Genomic DNA, 20,870 nt, shown 5'->3' with positions numbered 1-20,870 from the left:
TAGCCTGAAAGGTGAAAAAAAACTCCTATGACACCACGTGTAGTGGTTGGAGCGCAAGATAACTCTCGAACGGATCTGCCGGTCCAAAATTTGGACTTCGTAATATTTTGTCCATGCTTAGTTTAAGTTCTAAAATGAGCCATATCGGTCCACTCCTTCTGGTACCTCCCTCAAAAACGTTCTAAACTTTTCGCTAAAATGGTGCGCACGGTAACTCACACAGATTGAGGGTATATCTCTGTCGGCAAAGCCGACTGATACTTTTTTACTTTTTTTTTCTATACAAAAAACGGAGAGAACTGAACACTATATTCTTCTATGCTTTTCCCAAAAGCAAGTCAGATGAACACAATCTACTTTAAAAGGCTTGTTTTAAATTTTAATGAAAATAGAAAGCTAATTATTAAATTAAAATCGCTTTAAAATATTAAAGCGTTTAAAACGGAAGTTCGTGTAAAAAAACGAAAAGATTTCTACGATATGATAACTTATAATAAAACAAAAACGTGTAGTTCAAATTTTTATTTTTAGCATTTTGTTAAGCCTTTATTTCCGATTATTAAGAGAAATGTTTTTTTTTTTCAAGATCACTCAAGATATTTGTATGCCAAACTCACATTGTTCGATATGAATGAAGCATGAATAGCATTTCCCTTTTCACTGGTGTATATTGTATGTATAAAGATTAAAAATTATTGCAAAGATTTTAAGATAATACTCATGAATATAATGTATGTATGTATGTACTTAAATATAACTATTTCTTTATGGAGGTTATCATGAATGAAATTTTGTGTTTGGATTTATTCAAGTTTATAATGTGGCTTAAATACAATTTATTTTTTTTTTAATTTATTTAATCCGTATTAATAAAATCTTAAACTTAAAAAAATGTATGTGTAAGTATATAGCTTAGATGTACAAGTATTTTGAAACTTAGACTTTGTGTTAAAAGTTGTTTAAAAATGAACTTAAATAAATGAGGTAAGTGGTCACTTAATGAGGAAATTGACTGTTGCTAATAAAATACAAAGCACTACACCTATAAACTTTTTAAGGTTAAATTAAATTGAGGAATAAGACGAATTCTTAACTACTGCACCGCAGTAACATATTTTTCTATGGTATCAACCAACTAGGGAAAATAAGGCTAAATAAAACTCCTGAAATTGTCAAGCCAACTTCTAATTCTATTGCAACGAACTACAAGGTGCATACGTTCCCACGACGATCGGATTTATGTTCCGGATCGACCCGAACAATCGGCCAGGATCATCAACTCAGCGGCAGCTGTACAATCCATATGTTTCTCAACCAATGAAAAACGCATGGTTCCTGCAGACATGTTACAACAACAACAAAGTCCCTAAGGATTCAGATAAATTTTGTTGAGAATCCTATCCGTATAATATACATCAGATGTATACACTTTAAATAATCATCCTTCTCGTGCCACCTTATTTATCACGTTTCATATATTTTTAAGTTACATATTTCTCAATTCTCCCACCCCAAAAAGTGACCACAACTAATGATTTAACCTCATGCCCTTAAAAACTATTCTTGATATTTTTGTGATTGTTGTAGTTGCAATACAGCAGCAGCAGCATGTATATTGCTGCATTTTCCCGTTACACAAGAATGCAACAAATATCGATAGCATTGCATATAAAAATTTTTTAGATACTACAATTTGAGATGCTTCTTAGCTTGACTCTTTTCCAATTTACGTTGTTTTATGCTAAGAAATTCACGACGTACCTCCGAAGAGGTCATTTCTAGTATGCAATTAAGTTTTTTGAAAATTTGTTCAGCTGTTGGTAGTGTAGTCTCAAAGTCATAATGCTTAAAGCGTATACTTTGTGTGGATGATGATGACGATGTTGGATGTGATGATGATGTGTTGGCAGTATTTGTGGAACTACTTAGAAAATTAAACGGAGATGAAAAATGTGGATAATGTCCAGGGCTGGTGGGTGAATGTGCAGTAACATTCAATCCACCCGATTTGGTATCATTTAAATTGATGGCATTTATGGCTGAGGCAGATTTTAACCATATACGCAGTACAGCTTTCATTGTACGTTTCTCAACGATTTCACAATGCGCCACTGCATCAATTGGATATGTTACAGCACGCTGTTTAGTCCAAAATTTTCCATGTTTGTGTTGATCGATTTCAATGCGTTCGCCGGATATACCCAAAATAACTTCAGTTTTAAAGAATTTCTTATCGATAATGTTGAGGGTGTAGGTGCGATAAACTGGAGCTTCCAGCATATCGTCTTGACTTAAAATACGTTCTTCCAAATCGTCGACACGACCGTCAATACCCGTATTATTGTGGCCGCCATCAACATCGTCTCTATCATCAACATCAGCGGTGCTGTTGTTGTGTGAACTAATAGCCAAAGCAGCTAAACGAGCCTTATCTTCTTCTGAAGTCATGGACTTGGTTGGGCCAGACGCTGGTACATTTTTCCTTTCCGCCAATGTTAAATGTGAAAAACCAAATTTGGAAAAGGGTTCATCATTATCCAACGGTGGAAATTCTTCCAAATCATCATTGTCTTCAGTCATATACAGACCATAATGGCGTACGGATTTTAAGGGCAAATCTGGAAATTCAATCGAAGCTTTGTAGCACACTAGACCAATAACCTGCAAAAAAAGGAAACAAAACATTATTTACAGCTCTTAAATAAAACTCAATAACTAATGGGAAATTATAATTGCGGCAATTCTAATTTTGTTTGCTAAAAAAGTCCATTTCGCGCATCCTACAAAAAACTAGTAATTGGAAGTTTATTAAAGTCTAGAGTAAATCATTCAAATTAAAAAGGGAAAGGACTGCAAATCATAAAAATTGTCCCAAACAAGAAAAAGTACGAGAGAGCAAGGTACAAACAAGGACCATAATGGCGGTTTTTACGACTCCGATTTAACCCTTAACCACAATCACATATGTTCCATTTCGTCTTACTTTTCTGTATTGGAAACGGCATATCTGGAATATCGTTTAAAAGTTAGTTTGGACAATGCCGTGATCGTGTAAAATAGCGGACCTGACACATTTGTCGTAGAGTGTTCACATTTTAGAGGTTTCTTGTCCGCTCGTGGATTATAGCGATAGGGTACCAGCTTATTGTATTAATCAGTGAAACATCGTCTTTTTCAGAAAATAGATTCATCCATTGTCTCCTTTAAATTAATCGCTGGGTAGATTCTAACATCTAATTTAGAAAAAACTCGGCAACCAGCCTAGTCGTCCTTGTAGAATTGCTACGTAAAATTATCCCAATTTCAGCTGGATCACATGCAACGCATTGGAAGAATATTCCGATCTCTCAGAATACCGCCTTGAGAACTGGAACAGTGTACATAGCTTAATGTATTAATCAGTGAGTCCTTGTCGTTGTTAGAAAATGGACTCCTCCATTGTCCCCATAAAAGGAATCAGAGGCTAGGTTCCATACATCTCATGTTGCTGTGCCAACTTCTAATACATTTCGAATTTAGAAAAAACTCGGCAATCATCCTAGTCGTCCTAGTAGAATTCAAACGTAAAACTATCCCAATATTCGATCTCTCAGAATACCGCCTTGAGAACTGGAACAGTGTGCCTTCACATGACTTTTGGGGATCATTTAGAATAGTGGAGGATTAATCTTCTCGTACTTCAGCATAATATTTTGCTTGCGTTAGTTAAGATCCGAACGATTCGGCCCCCTCAACTAATATTGGACCGAATTGATGCGATGGTACCCAACACATGCCCTGCATGTGGATTGAGACCACACGACACGCTGCATTTGTTTAGCTGCCCAGCTAACCCCACTCACCGGTCTCCTGATTCTTAATTTTCAATCTTAGTCATGATTGCAGATTTTTTAGTCTGCTCCTCTGTGACCAGTAGTGCGATTCTCTAACTCATTTTTTGAGTTACCGACAAAATCGGTAACTGTAAAACGCAAAATTATGAATGAAAAATTCAAATAAAAATTGGCAATACTGTTGCTATCGGTGGCACTTTACGACTGCTTGTTTTTGGTCGCTAACATAAGCATTTTAATTTTACCGATTTTTTGTCGGTAACTCAAAAAATGAGTTACTGAATCGCACTACAGGATTAGTTAGGTTTACAAACATAACCACAATTTGCTACAGGTCCGCGTAATTCATTGATAGACATCGGGTTTTGCATATTTTTCAAAATTTCAAAGTTTTTGATACTTTTGGGTGAATTTACATACCCCCCATACCATTGCTATCGCAAACGATTCGTTTTCGAATGTTTTTCAATAGTTTTGCGGATATTTTGTTCGAAAACGACACACGAGAACGAATTGAAAACGATTCATTCGTCGCTCAGTTTGTGGCAGGAAAACCTTCGAATTCGAATATCGTTAATAATATTATTAGCGAATGAAAGATGATAGTTTTTACGATAGTGGCGAAAAACATTTTTGTGGTGTTTCTTGATTTTTCTCTTATGTACCTTTTCCGTTTTTATTTCTTTATGTTTGCGACTCGATATGTAACTGTTGATAAACATTGTTGTCTTGTGTTTGGCAACCTACCCACATGTTGTCTTTATCAACAATTATTGACTATATTACACGTAGCATTTATATCAAAATTATTTGAAAAAAGCAAATGGGAATTTTTTACAAACAATATAATTTTTTTTTTTTTTTTTGAAACAAAAAAAAATTCAAGGTAGAAAATGTTTCTCGAAACAATTTTTCTTGTGAAGAAAAAACATTCGCCAAATGTTCGAAAACGATATCGTTTTTAAACTTTTGACGAACAAAAGAACAACGTGCTTGTGTACACCCGAAAAACATTTGCCAATTCTTCGAATGTGATATCGTTTTCGAAAGTTGTGCCGAACATTCGAATAATATCCGCACTTGGTATGGGGGGTATATATATTGTTGTCATATTTGCATAGGTATATGTAATAAAATATATTTTATTACATATACCTATGCAAATATGTCCCAATTTACATTAGGCGAGTTTACTTGCGGCAATTGTCTGTTTGTAGGTGAGAGAGGGTGCTGAGAGGTAAAGGGTTACCATATGCCTCACCTCTCTCTCCTACAAAATGACAATTGCCGCAAGTAAACTCGCCCAATGTAAATTGGGACTATGACAACAATATATATACCCCCCATACCAAAAAAAAAATATATTTTATTACATATACCTATGCAAATATGACAACAATATATATACCCCCCATACCAAGTGCGGATATTATTCGAATGTTCGGCACAACTTTCGAAAACGATATCACATTCGAAGAATTGGCAAATGTTTTTCGGGTGTACACAAGCACGTTGTTCTTTTGTTCGTCAAAAGTTTAAAAACGATATCGTTTTCGAACATTTGGCGAATGTTTTTTCTTCACAAGAAAAATTGTTTCGAGAAACATTTTCTACTTTGAATTTTTTTTGTTTCAAAAAAAAAAAAAAAATTATATTGTTTGTAAAAAATTCCCATTTGCTTTTTTCAAATAATTTTGATATAAATGCTACGTGTAATATAGTCAATAATTGTTGATAAAGACAACATGTGGGTAGGTTGCCAAACACAAGACAACAATGTTTATCAACAGTTACATATCGAGTCGCAAACATAAAGAAATAAAAACGGAAAAGGTACATAAGAGAAAAATCAAGAAACACCACAAAAATGATTTTCGCCACTATCGTAAAAACTATCATCTTTCATTCGCTAATAATATTATTAACGATATTCGAATTCGAAGTTTTTCCTGCCACAAACTGAGCGACGAATGAATCGTTTTCAATTCGTTCTCGTGTGTCGTTTTCGAACAAAATATCCGCAAAACTATTGAAAAACATTCGAAAACGAATCGTTTGCGATAGCAATGGTATGGGGGGAATGTTTATCAACAGTTACATATCGAGTCGCAAACATAAAGAAATAAAAACGGAAAAGGTACATAAGAGAAAAATCAAGAAACACCACAAAAATGTTTTTCGCCACTATCGTAAAAACTATCATCTTTCATTCGCTAATAATATTATTAACGATATTCGAATTCGAAGGTTTTCCTGCCACAAACTGAGCGACGAATGAATTGTTTTCAATTCGTTCTCGTGTGTCGTTTTCGAACAAAATATCCGCAAAACTATTGAAAAACATTCGAAAACGAATCGTTTGCGATAGCAATGGTATGGGGGGTATGTACGTACAAATATTGCAAAATATATTCAGGGCAATCATGAATATTTCTCTCGGAATTTTTCCGCACGGAAATTTTTATTCATGATTGCCCTGATTAAAAATCACGAAAGATTATCAAAATATTCGTATTTGGTTTTTTGAAAAATATGCAAAATCCGATGTCTACTCATTGAATATTTTCCACTGTCAAATCAAACTAATTCTTATTACAGATTTGTAATACGACTTGGAATAGACTTTGGAAAACAACAAAAATTTTAAATCTTTTTGAACCAACTCACCTGATAAATCTTTGCATGCGACAAAACACATATTTTGAGTGGATAATTTTTCTCCTTCTCGGGCAGCATACTAATAAAGATTTTTATGGTCTTCACCTGGACACCAATCTGTGAGGTACCATCGAATTCAGCATATTTTTGAAATTTGTTTTCTACGTGTTTCGGACTATTGGCCAATTTTAATGATAATTTGCTCTTTAATTTACTGCCAATATCGCCGCTGCCGTCCACCTTGTCATTGTCAAGAGGCGGTTGGGGTTTCACAGGTTTTCGTTGAAAGAAATCACTGCTCTCTGGTTTCACAATATCATCTTCATAGTTAACACGTTTTGTTTGGGCAGCATTACGTCGTGCTTTATCCATTTCTTCCAATTTCTGGGCTGTATTGGAACGAAAACGATGCGCTCCAACTTCAGGATACATTTGTATATCAAATGACTGAGCAGTTAGGTCCACCTCTTCATCGTCACTTTGATCTAAGCCTGGATAGCATATGAAATCGACCTCCTGCAATGGTGGATCATAGTTGCGGTGATGTGCAGGCGGTGGAGGTTGTTGACCGGCAATCATGGAACGTCTCTGTTGTTGTTGCTGAAAGTTGCGTGTTCCATTGCCCTGAAATTTTTTGAGGTAGTGTTTCGCTAAGTCATCACTAACCATTACAGTCTCACACATTCCAGTATCATCTGTGGAAATAAATGAATTCCGTATGTGACATAGCAACCAATGTGGATTCGAATACGTTGCCATTATCAAAATGTATCTTGTAATTAACTAATTTTTGTGGAAGTCTATTTTTACTTTTCTATTTGTAAAGAAAATCTGTAGCAAAAATAATTCTTCTCATGACAGAACGATTGGAACTATGTACAACACTTTGGTTCATCTAGTTCCGTTCGTTCATCCCTTTTCTTTTGTTTATTAATAATTTACATATATCGCTCTATCGAATTGATACCGATCACGTTGTTTGGAAATGCATTTGTCCGCGTAAAAAATAAAAGTTTTTGGAAACAATGTCAAATATTAAAATTTAATTTGATTTCAAAAACTAGTACACGAAATACCGATTAATATAGGAACTAATGAGCTGAAAAGAGTTTAGAGCCTTTTTCCCACATTGGTGAATAAGAGTTCACGAGTAATAAGGCAAAAGAGATTAGCCAATAAAAAGGAGTAACCAAAACAAAACTACAAGGAAGAGAATGGGGTGTGAAATGATAATGATAAGAAGACATGGAGCTCATTTACACGAGGAAACAATGTTTCCTCTAAAACGTGTGTTCCGTTTTGATTTTCATTCGTAATTGCATTTTCAGGGTTGCGCTGTTTAACAAGCGTACCTTTTGAACTGTAGACGTACGTTTTTACATAAAGTTACCAAAAATGATTATCTACCTATTGTACATGAATATTCAAAAAACAACAACAAACTGTATAACAATTACAAGAAACATTTTTTTACAACACAAAATAAATAAATTATTATGAAATTATTATTTATTTCTTGCACATATCGATCCAAAAGTGCCTTTTGTACGTTTTTGTACAATCATTTCTACATTTGTTCCCAACACTGACCAATTTTGCGAATGAGAATCAAAACGGAACACACGTTTTGGAGGAAACAAGCGAACATTGTTTCCTCGTGTAAATGAGCTCATGGAAAAAATGGTAATCAGCTGATATTTTGACGACTTGGTAAATTAACAGCTGACAATAGCGGACTTTTTATTTTGATTCTGAATCTTTATTGCTCGTTCTTCATGTCGTTATTTTACCACAGAGATGCCATATCGTGAGCAAAACTTTTAGCGAACTTGTCTATTGTCTTCAATCCAAAATTCTCGGTTTCTTTCCTCTTTAAAAATAAATAAACCATGACACTGCTGAAGAAGCCAACTGTAGTGTTGCTTAAACAATGTTGGAGGAAGTCGGTAACAACATGGACCCCGCTGGCAACAGCTTTTAATTCACCCCCATACAAAAAAATTAACTTTACACGCAATGAAGCGGTAAGTTCAATAGCATAACACTAAAGTCCACTTATATCATTTATTTACCCACCAATTACAGGGTTTATTTTGTATGCAAGAATTGAAAAACCACGAAGGTTTCTATTTGCTGAAGGACAATGTGACCAATCATACAGAGCAACTAATCCAGGAGGCAATATCGCCTAATCGCCAAAGAAAAATGGTACAAATATTTGATGAACTTTCGGATTCGTTGTGTAAGGTTGCCGACTTGTCCGAGTTTATACGTGTCGCTCATCCACAGGGTAAATTTGCTCAGGCAGCAGAAGATGCTTGCATTAGCATAAGTGGTATTGTGGAACATTTAAATACACACAAGGAGTTGTTCATGGCCTTGAGTAATGTTGCTCATAATGGAGATATTGTACCAACAACAGATGTAGATAAACATGTCTCCAAATTGTTCCTTTTCGATTTTGAACAATCCGGCATACACTTAAAGGAAGAGGAAAGAGAAAAGGTTGTTCGACTCAATGATTATATTTTGCAGTTAGGCCAAAAGTTCATGCATGGAGCTGTGCAACCAACATCATTTCCACGCTCACAAGTTCCAGAATCGATTAGAAACTATTTCCCCTCAGAAGGGGATCAAATTCTGGTATCCGGTCTATATACGAACTCCACAAATGGCCTGGCTCGTGAAGCTGCTTATAAATTGTATTTGTACCCTTCGCAAAGGCAGGAGGAATTACTAACAGATCTGTTGAAATGTCGCCATGCTTTGGGAAGAATTTGTGGCTTTCAAACATATGCCCATCGTGCTTTGAACTCCAGTACCGTGGAGAGCCCTGAAATGGTCAAAGAATTCATAGATGAGTTGACAAGGGAATTAAGACCTCGGGCAGATGCTGATTTTCGCATAATGGAAGAAATGAAACGCAAGGAAAGTGGCAACAAAAATGCCACTCTTGCAGCTTGGGATACGCCATATTTTACTTCGCTAATGAAGAGAAATGCTTTAAATGCAAATGCCAATGAATTCTTGCCCTACTTCAGTTTGGGTGGTTGTATGCAGGGTTTGGATAATTTAATGCGTTCGCTATATGGAATCAGCCTACAAAATACAGAAATGGAACCCGGAGAATCATGGCACAATGATATCTATAAATTATCGGTGGTGCATGAGAAGGAAGGTCTCTTAGGATATATCTATTGTGATTTCTTTGAGCGAAATGGCAAACCCAATCAGGATTGTCACTTTACAATACAGGGTGGCAAACGTTTACCCGATGGTTCATATCAATTACCAATAGTGGTTGTAATGTTGAACCTCTCACAGCCCCGCTGGACGGGACCAACCCTATTAACACCATCTCGAGTTGATAATTTGTTCCATGAAATGGGCCATGCAATGCACTCCATGTTGGCCCGCACTGAATATCAACATGTAACTGGCACCAGATGTTCTACAGACTTTGCTGAAGTGCCTTCCGTTTTAATGGAATACTTTGCTAGTGATCCTCGAGTGGTGCGTACTTTCGCCAAGCATTTCCAAACCCACAAACCCATGTCTGAGGATATGCTACAACGGTTATGTGCCTCAAAAAATCTTTTCTCTGCCAGTGAAACGCAACTGCAGGTATTCTATTCTGCATTAGATCAAATCTATCATGGAGATCCATCAAAGCAAGGTACAACTACTACCGAGACTTTGAAAAATGTTCAAAGTGATTATTACAGTTTGCCATATGTGGAAAATACGGTAAGCCAGTCGATGAATAACGTCCATTGCACTTCTATCTGAATCCCTACTTTTTCCTTGCAGGCATGGCAATTACGGTTTTCACACTTGGTGGGTTACGGTGCCAAATATTACTCCTACTTGATATCCAAGACCATTGCATCGTGGATATGGCAAACATATTTTGAGAAGAATCCATTCAATCGTGAAGCAGGTGAAAAATATCGTCAGGAAGTATTGGCTCATGGCGGCGGTGTTCCCTCACGCCAACTAGTGGCAAACTTTTTAAAACGAGACCTCACTCCCCAGAATTTGGCTCAAAGTCTAATTCACGAAATTGACCTGAACAACGATAAAATTAAGCATATGGTCAAAATCGATGCTTAACATGCTGCCCTTAGAGAAGAATTGTTATAAAACGTTTTAATTTTCTAGTTTAATAGACAATTTTGTTATATTTTATCATGTTTTCTTAATAGAAATGTAACACCACGAAATACAACACATTGGCCAACAAAACAATACCAATTTCGTAGTAGAATTTATACATTTCTGGAAAATTATTCTTATTGACTTAACACTAAAAATTTATAAAGCGAATCTAATGGGCAATAGCTGGCATGATTTCCACTCCAGCGAATTCCTTGGCTATGCGTATTCCCAAAAAGAATAATCCAAAACTTTTGACCACAGACCTACAGACGATACAAAATGAAAAAGATAGATGGGTATATCAATATTAGGTTAGTTGGTGAAACTCGGCATATACATAATTCAAATGTTTGAACCTACCATTGGAATTCATTGTGATAAATGCTTTTGAAGAAATTGACTGCTACATTGCCTTTTTGTGCCATTTTTATGTAATATTTCTTTTAGATTTTACGCGAGTAAAACACAAGGGATTTTTATGTAGAGAAATAAAGAAGAGGAAGAGTGAAATACCAGATCATATGTTTTGTGAATGGGGGTGGTGAATATCTCGATGATGACGTTGCCACACTTCTAATTTATATAGAACCGTAACTGTGAGGTAAATGTCGTATCAGCTGCAGATGTATAGTCATTAGATTCATTTCGTTTATATCAAGGCGAATTTAACAAGGTGATCCAATAGTTGACGTTAGGTTGTAGTCTTCATTTGCTGTCAATTTTTTTTGCGCGAAATATCCACAAAAGTTAGAAGAAAACGTTAAAATATTATTCGCGAAGCTTAAACAAAGATGTTGTACACAGATATTTTTTATAGAAGCGAAATATTTGTTATTTATTTTTGATTGAAAATATGTTTTGACAGCAAATGAAGACATAGGTTGCTATTATTGTATCACCTTCTTTCTTACACCATGGTTTATATCATACACAGTAGAGGCCTCACGCGATAAAAACAACAACCACATGAAAAAGTGTATGTTTTTTCTTCAGGTTTTCATACGGCTGTCAGTCAAAACTGATAGTGTCGGAATTATCGATTACTGTCAAACAGTCCATCAACCACAAAATATTTTGTTGCCTGATGACTGACAAAAGTGAGCGGCCACACTGGCAAGCAACCGATTATTTGAGCAAAACTGACAGTCAAAACTGATCGTGGATACACACTGTCAGTTTTGAATGACAGCTTTGCTCAAATAATCGGTTGCTTGCTAGTGTGAAATCGACAGCCAAATCTTAAGGCCTACGTACATAAGCTACCTCGCCTGGTTGCCTTGCTTGCTTCTGATAAAAGAATAAAAAAGAAAAGGGCAACCCAGTTCGGAATTTGCTCGGCCTCCTTTATTCTTTTATTTTTATTATGTCAGAAATGAAGCAGAAAAGCAAGGCAATCAGGCAAGGCAGCTTATGTACGCAGGCCTTTATAATTGCTTTGTTCCAGAACCTGCAAGAAGCTACTATTTTTTACTACGATAACATTTTTTCCTTTATGTTATCGAAAAAAATAGTAAAAATTAGTAGATTCTTGCAGTACTGGAACAGAACAAATGTGTACTGCACTTAAAACTTCAAAATTACTAATGGTCTGTTCCTTTACTTTTGAAAATGATAAAACCGGCAAAAGTAGTAAAAGTTGCAACCTGCTTCCATATCAATTGTATGGTGTCTAAAGTAAAGGAACGCTTTTTGAGTAAAAATGGTAAAACTTGAAGATTCTTGCACGTAAAGGAACAGAGGTTAAGCAATTACTGTTTATAAAACCTATTTTGAGCAGTTTATAAAAAACGCAAAAAATGAATGAAGTGTCAAGGTTTCTCCACATAATTGAATTATGGATATGATTAAGGGCCTATTTCACTATGTCGAAAGAAAATGAATGCAAACGAAAAACACCTAAACTTTGCTTTTCATGGTAATATTAGGTGTGTTCGTTTACTCAATAATTTGTACAATTTGTAGTTGCAACCGACTAAGGTCTTTTGTATTGTACTGTAGAGTAAACAGTAACAATTTGTACAAATTTTGAGTAATACCGTGTTTAGACACACAAATTTCTCGGGAAAGTAAATTCAGTTTTTATGCAATAGGGGGTAGGAAAGAGTATTGAGGAGCTCTTTCCTCTCCGCTCTCTCCCAAAAAACTCAATTTACTTTCCCGAGAAATTTGTGTGTCTAAACACAGAAGCTCTGTTCCAGAACTAAAAAGTTTTTACAATTTTTACCACTTTTACACATTTTTCGTTCCCTTACACAAAATTTATATGAAAATCGTTTACAACTTTTACGACTTTTACCACTTTATAAAGTACGGGAACAGGCCAAGAGTAAACGAACACACATATTAGGTGTGTCTTTTTACGTGTTTTGTGTACTTATATTGAAAATAAGCACGCGTTTGATAATGTTTAAATAATACTTTATTTATTAAATATACTACTAACAACAAAGGTGAATATAAATCGAATAAAAATGGAGTCGAACGTTTTGATCTGGTTGATGGTTGAAATCGAAGTGAACAAGTTAATAACTAGTAAGTAAAATGGTTGTTACTAAAAACGTAGCGAATAGTTATTAGTACAAAAGATACATTGATAGAAAGAGAGAATTTATAGCATAGAAAATGAAATGTAATAATGAAATACTCTACAACGTGATAATTTGTAATAATTATTACGAAATGTTACTAAATGCTGTCTGTCATTAAAAGAGAGCGAAATAAGAGAACAATTTTGACAGTTGTTTGCTGAGAACTTGCTAAAGGTTGCTAGAAGAATGAAATTCAATTGATTTCAGATGAGTTTTCATTTGACGTATACGCAAAGGAATTGACTGTTGAAATCGAGTGGATTTCGTAAATGTAAACACAGCATTACTGAGTAAATCATACTGAAAAAGTAAAAAAACACAGCTATTGTCTTTGTTCTTGCTTCGAAAAAAGTACAAAATTTGAAAATCATACACGAGTTAAGCAGTTTTTCTTTCGTTTTCATTATCGTTCGACATCGTGAAACAGGCTGAAAATGTTTGTTTTAATGCAAGAATTAAGAATTTCTTCCATAGGCTCATGCCTATATAGGGAGTGTGTGTTGATAAAAGTAGAACACATGTATTCTTATGAGAACTACCGAAATACGTCGAGCGTATACTTTTTGTAAGTTGAAAAAGTTTAACTTTGACAGAACGTTATTATTTGTATCTGTGTGTGTTTTGTATTTTAAAAACAAAAGCCCAACAAAACATAAACAACAATTCATTGCAAAGGAAAATTATTTGTTTTACGAATGAAAACATTTAATAGCCCGTTTCCACGTTACGTCATTCGTTCTCTATTCATTGTTCGACCCATAACTACCAATAAATTACTTATTTCCCCACACAAAATTCCATGAACGAACGACGATTTTTCTACGTTGTTCGATTAGAAATACTCTCTGAACGACGAATAAGTATGTCCCATCCCTAACAAATGAGAGAATTTATCGAAAAAATTAATTATGACATGTCTAAATTCAAAATTGAAAAATTTGTTGACAACACAAAAATTGTTAGAAAAAATGAAAAAGATGAATGAATATTAATGAACTAAACATTTTATATAGATGCAGAAGCAAGATGTTTGTGTTTCCTTCTTAATTCCACACACATTTCTTGTCCATTAGTTCAAAATCGCGTAAAAAATCAGAAACAAAAAGGAAACAAATAACTGAAAGTCTGTATACACAAATATTGTTATGACATGTCTCTCTCTCTTTAAATTTGAAAATAGAAACATATAAAAATATATTGAAAATACAAAATTATTCAGAATTTATGGAAAAAATGAATGTGTGTAGTTAAATATAGAAGATACATTTGAAGGAAAGTCTATTGCTTTTCCTATTCAATTTATGTATATTTTATGTGTTTTCGGTTCAAATTTTCGTGAAAACAAGGAAACAAAAATGAAGGAAATGAAGTACGTCCCGTCGTTATTTAGGTTTAGCAGATACAAATATTCAAATAAACTATTTTAAAAATCATGAAACTCGATTGTTTTTAAAATAGTTTGGCATATTATTCAAACACTACAAGCAAAAATTGCAATTGGCAGGTTGCTTTAACATACCTTTCTAGTTCTACCACGGATAAAAAGTGAAAAGAGAGAAGATCCACACGGAATTTTCATTCGTGATTGGGCTTATAACGAAACGGTTACGCTGGACTAACTACTCATTTGATATTCACCACACTTGATTCGCAAAACAGCTGTTATATTGTTTTAGGTTAAGTTTAAAAGTTAAATAAATAAATAGGAATAAATAAAATATACGGAAAATGAGCAGTTTACTACGTTTATTATTAAATCCCTTAAAGAATACAAACTGCCAGACTCAAAATGTACGCTTATTTAGTCAACAATCTTCTTTGTTACACCGGCTAAAAGAAACTCTGTCATTCACGGCTAAACCTGCTAAACCAAGAAACTGTCCGAAGCAACAATATTGTACCGAGCAGCGAGCTTATGATGTAAATACGAATGTCGCCAAAGATGTTATAATGTACAAATATGAAAACCCAAAGTTTTTCAAAATTATCAACATATTCGGCATTTGCCAATTCACATTCTGGGCTTATCTGTCACATTTTGCTTTTACGTCATTGCGCGATGCGCCGGTAGAGCAAAAAGAAGGTCAGGAGATGGCTTGGTATGAACGGATTAATTTGGGAGAGAATAAATATCGCAATGGTATTACGATAATGTGTTTTTGCATTGGTAAGAAGTGAAACCTATGGTCAAGAAGGCTTAACTCTATTTTAGTAAAAACTCTGCAATTTTTTTTAAATTTTTTTCCAGAGGTAGATATTGCTGCGCTGATCACGGTAATGTATATTTTCTTGGGGGATCGACCCGGTTACCCTGTTATACTGAACCGATTCCTACAATTGGAAAGCTAATGGAGATACCTATTCAACAAGTGGTCATATGATGGGGTTATTTGCAGGTGTTCAGGTGATATGGCCCAAAACCCGATTTTTGGGCCCAGGGTTTTCCATAAAACCTTTAAAAAAGTGGGCCCATTATGGGTGCTTGCTTGATGTATGCCAGATTATATCTCGCACTTCATCCTTTCCAAAATTGTTCTATATGATACAATACCTTAACTGGATCCAGAGATATGCCCCTTAAAATCTTGACAACCCGGTCTTTCTAAGTGGCTATAAAGAGAAAAAATTATGATTTAAAAGAAAAATTTTTTCCCGTTCTCGAGATTTGCACCTGCCCATAGGAGAAATTCTTAAATCCCCAGACGAATGCCGGCTATTTAGAAAAAAATATAATTTAAAAGAAAATTTAGTTCAATTTAGAACTTTAACATTTTTGGAAGACACCCATAATGTAAAGAAATAAGCCCAAAAGAAACGGGTTGTCAAGATTCTAAGGGCCATATCTCTGGATCCAGAGAAAATATTAATTACAACATATAACAAACGTTAAAGTGCGAGATATAATATGGCATACATTAAGCAAGCAATCATAATCGGCCTATTTTCGACTTTTTTAAAGGTTTTATGAAAAAACCCGGGCCCAAAAATCGGGTTTGGGCTATATAACCTGAAAATCCCATCGTATGACCACTCCTTGGATAAGTATATCCATTGGCAACCATTTTGTGGCAATCGGTATAGCCGGTTCTAACCTGAGTTTTTGTACTTGAACTTTCGGGTCAGATAACCGGGTAACCCAAGAAAATTTTACATTCCCGTGATCAGCGCAACATCTACCTCTGGGAAAAAGTTTCAAACAATTTTAGTGTTTTTACTAAACTAGAGTGGTTCCCTCAAGAAGTTAAATTATTGAATTTTACTTTCCGTTAGGATATGGTGTATTGTTTGTGGCGTGGATGTTCACTTTGCGCTCAGTGCGCTACTTGATCTTGAGGAAAGGTGGACGTGATGTGACTCTTGTCACATACGGACCTTTTGGAACAAATCGCATCATGACCGTACCATTAAAAGATATCTCAGCACAACAACCTAGAGAAATTGCCAAAGTACATTTGCCACTAAAAGTGAGAAACAAATCCTTGTTCTATGTACTCGATATGAGAGGTGAATTTAAAAATGGTCGTTTGTATGATTACACTGCCGGTTTGAATAGACGTTTTTAACTGAAATAAGATAACAAATGTATTTATATTGAAAACGCAATAAAGCAATGTTATTTATTCCTAATACACATATCTAGTGTTGGTTGAATTCCAAAGAATATTGTATGTTGATTACAAACTGTATCCTAGAGAGAGGTTCTGGCTTTTGTGTCAAAAATAATCCACACCGTTTCTTAATGGTTAAACGTTGTCCCGAGTACTTGTCTTCTCAGCACATCAGCCTAGAGAGATAGCTAAAATGCATTTGCGACTAAAAGTGTGAAATCGCTTCTTCTTCTATGTAATCGATATGAGAGGGCAATTTAAAAAAATTGTCTATTTATAATTAGATTATTTTATTGAGAAGTGTTTTTATATTTGACCTATGTCTACAATTTTTAGTGGGGAAATTCCTGGACCATTGGGAACTCCAAAATGCCAAGTTACAGCCAATTCGGACTAAAAATTAATACAAATTCCTCAAAACACCTGAAATCGGAAAAAATCGAGTGAAAAATCGATTATTGTCATCCAAATATGAAAAGTGTGGGCAGTTTCAGTTCATTTGGTCAACTGCAACTGTGTTAAAAATGAGTTACTAGATTTTAACAAAACGGACCCCAAGCAAGATAAATAAAAAAACCCTATACAAAAAATAGTGTATTTATATTGAAAGCGCAATAAAGCAATGTTATTTATTTCTAATACACATATCTAGTGTTGGTTGAAGTCTTATAAAAATATGTTGATTACAAACTAGAAAAACTTGTCTAAGTGGTGTGGAATCTTAATAGACAGGTTCCGGTTTTTGTGTCAAGAGTAATCCAAAACGTTTCTTAATGGTTAGACGTTGTCTGGAGTACTTGTCCTCTGGTGAAAAATGGGCTGGATGCGCTGAGATTGTGGGGCGTCCATCTTCTGTACGTTTCTGTAATAGATAATGTGTGCGTTTAAAAATAGTCATAAAAATTATTTTCACTTTTTTATACCTTCAGGGTGTAAACACGTTCACCATTTTCATTTAAAGTGTACATCAAATACATTTTTAATGTTTTTTATGAGAATTTACAGCAGAAAACACTTTAGCTTCAAACACGTGTAAAATTCACTTGTGTGTTTATTTATTGAATGATTTTGACAATGCTGACAGCTATAAGTTATTGCTGAAACAGTGTTGTATTTTAGTATGTATTGAAATAGTGGAGGACGTATTGTACAATAATTCCACCATAAATGCCGCGGCACATACGGTCCGTTGTGAGCCGCGTAATGTACAACTAATGAGTACTTTACACGATATGTTTTTTACATATGAGTTGTCACTTTGTATGGGAGAAGTTCAATTTCGATTAGGTGGCATTTTCTGTTACGCCAAACAAAATGTGTGTTCTCGTACTTTCTAAATGGTAAAAGTAGTAAAAGAGCTAACTGTGAAAAATTAGATACACATACAACTTATTCTAAGGAACGGAAAAATTGGAAAAACGCCAAAAAAACTGGAACAAATGCCAATCCGGCTTACCAGGCAATCAGAAGGCGCCAACCATGTTACTATTTTTTACAACTTTTTGTGTTTTGTAATAATTGTAAAAACTTTTTAGTTCTGGAACAAAGCTACAAAGTCCAATTTACATATGCATATTAAATGATTTCGTTTTACGAAATCCTAGAATCAAATGAAGTGTATTTACATCTGTTTTTTTGCGTCATTTGCTTACGCACACAATCGCACATACACACTTATACAATAACACAAACACACGCACACAATATATTTATTCAGAAAAATAGGAATTTCACAACACAAATGTGTATCAAATAACTTAAATTAATTCCAAAAACAAAAAAACATAATTTTTGCAAGTTTTTTAACCATTTATTTTTACTTTTGTCGTCGTTTGAGTATTTTTGTTTTTCTACAACACAAACAAACAAAGACATCATAAAACAGTTGCATTTTTGGTAGTTTATGACGAAAAAGCAGGGTTGCGTATAAAAGTATGGTATTTTCGTGCGTTGTTTAGAATAAATGACGTAGCTATCGTCATTTATTTTTGTATGGTAAATGACGCAAAATGTTGCCTGTTTTAGCAAATAAATGACGAAACAGCTCTAAATGACGAAAAATTTGCTAATGTAAATTGGACATAAGATTAATGTTTGGTTTACATTCGGCATCTTTTCGTGATTTCGAAGGTGTTTCGTGATTTCGCGCGGAATCAAGCAAAATTTATCATGATTTCGCATACAAAAATGAAATCATCTCATTTCGTGATTTCAGCGAAATCAACATCGAAATCACAGTACACATTAGAGTTGGGCAATCTAGTTCCCGGAGCGGATCGATCCTTCTAGTTCCTTTTCCCAAAAGGAACTAGTTCCTTAATATAGTTCCATAGTTCCAAATAGTTCCGAGACCGATATAGTTCAACGAATCTTTCTCTTTTATCGTTCTTTTTAGAGTTGTTAACATCTAGTTCAATTGAACGACCTAGTTCACAATATAGTTCAATGGACACCGGTCATTTCTATGAAGAAATTGCGAATGAGTGATTTTATCTCTTTGTTTGTATGAAATACATCATACGCAAACGAACTATGGTACTGAACTAGTTCACTAGATTTAACAACTCTAGTTCTTTTCGTTCCAAATAGTTCCGAGACCGAAATAGTTCAACGAATCTTCCTCTTTCGTCGTTCTTTTTGTTTCCTTTGGTTCAAATAGTTCCGAGACCGAAATATTTTCATGGTTTGGTGGATGAATGACATAATAATAAATAAATTGCAGCGAAAAAATAACAAAGACGAATGATGGACGTAGGCTTTAAATTGAAGTAACGAGAAGAACGAAAGGAACTATATAAATGCAAGAGCCGGATATAGATCCAATAGTTCCTTGTCCGGAACAGTTCCTTGGAACTAGTTCGTTCTGGAACTACACAACTCTAGTACACATGATATACAACCCTGTTTTTGCCTAAAAAAATACCAAAAGTTGCAACAAAACAAACACACAAGGTAGATGGTCAATTGCTGCAACAATAAATTTTAGTATCAAAATTTGTAAACTATAGCTTCGTTCCCGTACTTTTTAATAGTAAAACTCGTAAAAGAGAGAACTGAAAAAAATTTGTTTTCACACACAAGTTTTTTGAAATAGTTCGGGAACGGAAAAATGGAAAATACGTCAAAAAAACTGGAACAAATGTCAAAGTCGGCGTATCAGCCAATCAGACGCCGGCAACCATGTTACTATTTTTTTACTCGCCCAAATTTGTCGTGTAAAAAGTTTTTAAAGAGAGCGTCATTCAGCGCCATTTTTGTTTAAAGAGAAGTTAACTTTTTACAACTTTTTTGTGTACGGGAACGCTTTTTCGAGTAAAATGTGTAAAAGTCGTAAAAATTGTAAAAACTTTTTAGTTCTGGAACACAGCTTATGTGAAAAAATATTAAATTACTTTGTTACAATGCTATTCTTCATTGCGTTCCCGTACTTTTTTTAATGGTAATGTTAGAAAAATAGAGCGAATTGTCAAAAATTGATTCCCCATACAAATTTCTTAAGAAATACGGGAACGGAAAAATGACGGAAATTGCAAAAAATCCATCAGAAATGTCAAAATCAACGTATCAGCTACAATATTAGATAATAATGAACATATGAACATACTTGCTGCTAGTTTCTACTAGGCCAAAATTGTATGGCAGAAAACAGGAGAAGAGGGTGTTATTCGGCGCTATTTTTGTTTAAAGAGAAGTGCAAGTCTGGCTAGATTTCGGAGTACGGGAACAGGAAAACTACTGCAAGTACTAATATTTTGCAGGTTCTTAGCACAACTTTTATCTATCAAAATTTATTATTATGATGTCTCAACGATAAAATCATTTTTTATATTTTTTCATTTGTTAGTACTATACACAATTAATACGATATATATATATATATATATATATATATATATATATATATATATATATATATATATATATATATATACTGTTACGGAATTAGATTTAACTAATCTCCGTGTAGACGTTGTTTTATTTCCCAGTACGATTTGTACCAAATAAAACAGGGTTCGTTTTAGATT

At 34.5% G+C, this 20,870-nt stretch overlaps 5 protein-coding genes across 5 annotated transcripts; 2 read left to right on the top strand and 3 right to left on the bottom strand.

The window, feature by feature from the left end:
* Window positions 1-518: 518 nt before the first annotated feature.
* Sin1 (SAPK-interacting protein 1) lies at window positions 519-7,601 on the bottom strand. The gene is made up of 2 exons (XM_073957774.1): window positions 6,501-7,601; window positions 519-2,661 (listed from the first exon to the last, which is right to left on the bottom strand). The coding sequence occupies exons 1-2, from the start codon at window positions 7,248-7,250 to the stop codon at window positions 1,687-1,689; spliced, it is 1,725 nt and encodes a 574-aa protein (XP_073813875.1). The 5' UTR covers window positions 7,251-7,601; the 3' UTR covers window positions 519-1,686.
* On the top strand, window positions 7,580-10,739 carry LOC141387698 (mitochondrial intermediate peptidase). Its single transcript, XM_073957773.1, has 4 exons — window positions 7,580-7,778; window positions 8,287-8,515; window positions 8,577-10,238; window positions 10,302-10,739. The coding sequence occupies exons 2-4, from the start codon at window positions 8,381-8,383 to the stop codon at window positions 10,602-10,604; spliced, it is 2,100 nt and encodes a 699-aa protein (XP_073813874.1). The 5' UTR covers window positions 7,580-7,778; window positions 8,287-8,380; the 3' UTR covers window positions 10,605-10,739.
* LOC141387700 (uncharacterized) lies at window positions 10,639-11,165 on the bottom strand. Its single transcript, XM_073957775.1, has 2 exons — window positions 11,010-11,165; window positions 10,639-10,912 (listed from the first exon to the last, which is right to left on the bottom strand). Exons 1-2 carry the CDS (start codon window positions 11,072-11,074, stop codon window positions 10,819-10,821), a joined length of 159 nt encoding a protein of 52 aa, XP_073813876.1. The 5' UTR covers window positions 11,075-11,165; the 3' UTR covers window positions 10,639-10,818.
* Window positions 11,166-14,883: 3,718 nt separating this feature from the next.
* Window positions 14,884-16,868, top strand: LOC141405300 (transmembrane protein 223). Its single transcript, XM_073989496.1, has 2 exons — window positions 14,884-15,404; window positions 16,508-16,868. The coding sequence occupies exons 1-2, from the start codon at window positions 14,966-14,968 to the stop codon at window positions 16,798-16,800; spliced, it is 732 nt and encodes a 243-aa protein (XP_073845597.1). The 5' UTR covers window positions 14,884-14,965; the 3' UTR covers window positions 16,801-16,868.
* A 574-nt stretch (window positions 16,869-17,442) lies between these two features.
* Nop10 (Nop10 ribonucleoprotein) lies at window positions 17,443-17,937 on the bottom strand. Its single transcript, XM_073991578.1, has 2 exons — window positions 17,769-17,937; window positions 17,443-17,707 (listed from the first exon to the last, which is right to left on the bottom strand). The coding sequence occupies exons 1-2, from the start codon at window positions 17,820-17,822 to the stop codon at window positions 17,567-17,569; spliced, it is 195 nt and encodes a 64-aa protein (XP_073847679.1). The 5' UTR covers window positions 17,823-17,937; the 3' UTR covers window positions 17,443-17,566.
* Between the last annotated feature and the right edge of the window lie 2,933 nt (window positions 17,938-20,870).

The sequence above is a fragment of the Musca autumnalis genome, unplaced genomic scaffold, assembly GCF_047663935.1.
Source record: "Musca autumnalis isolate F117 unplaced genomic scaffold, ASM4766393v1 scaffold_5, whole genome shotgun sequence".
Taxonomy (NCBI): Eukaryota; Metazoa; Arthropoda; class Insecta; order Diptera; family Muscidae; genus Musca; species Musca autumnalis.
Note: the sequence above shows the minus strand (reverse complement) of the source record. Positions and strands in the feature narration are given on the sequence as shown.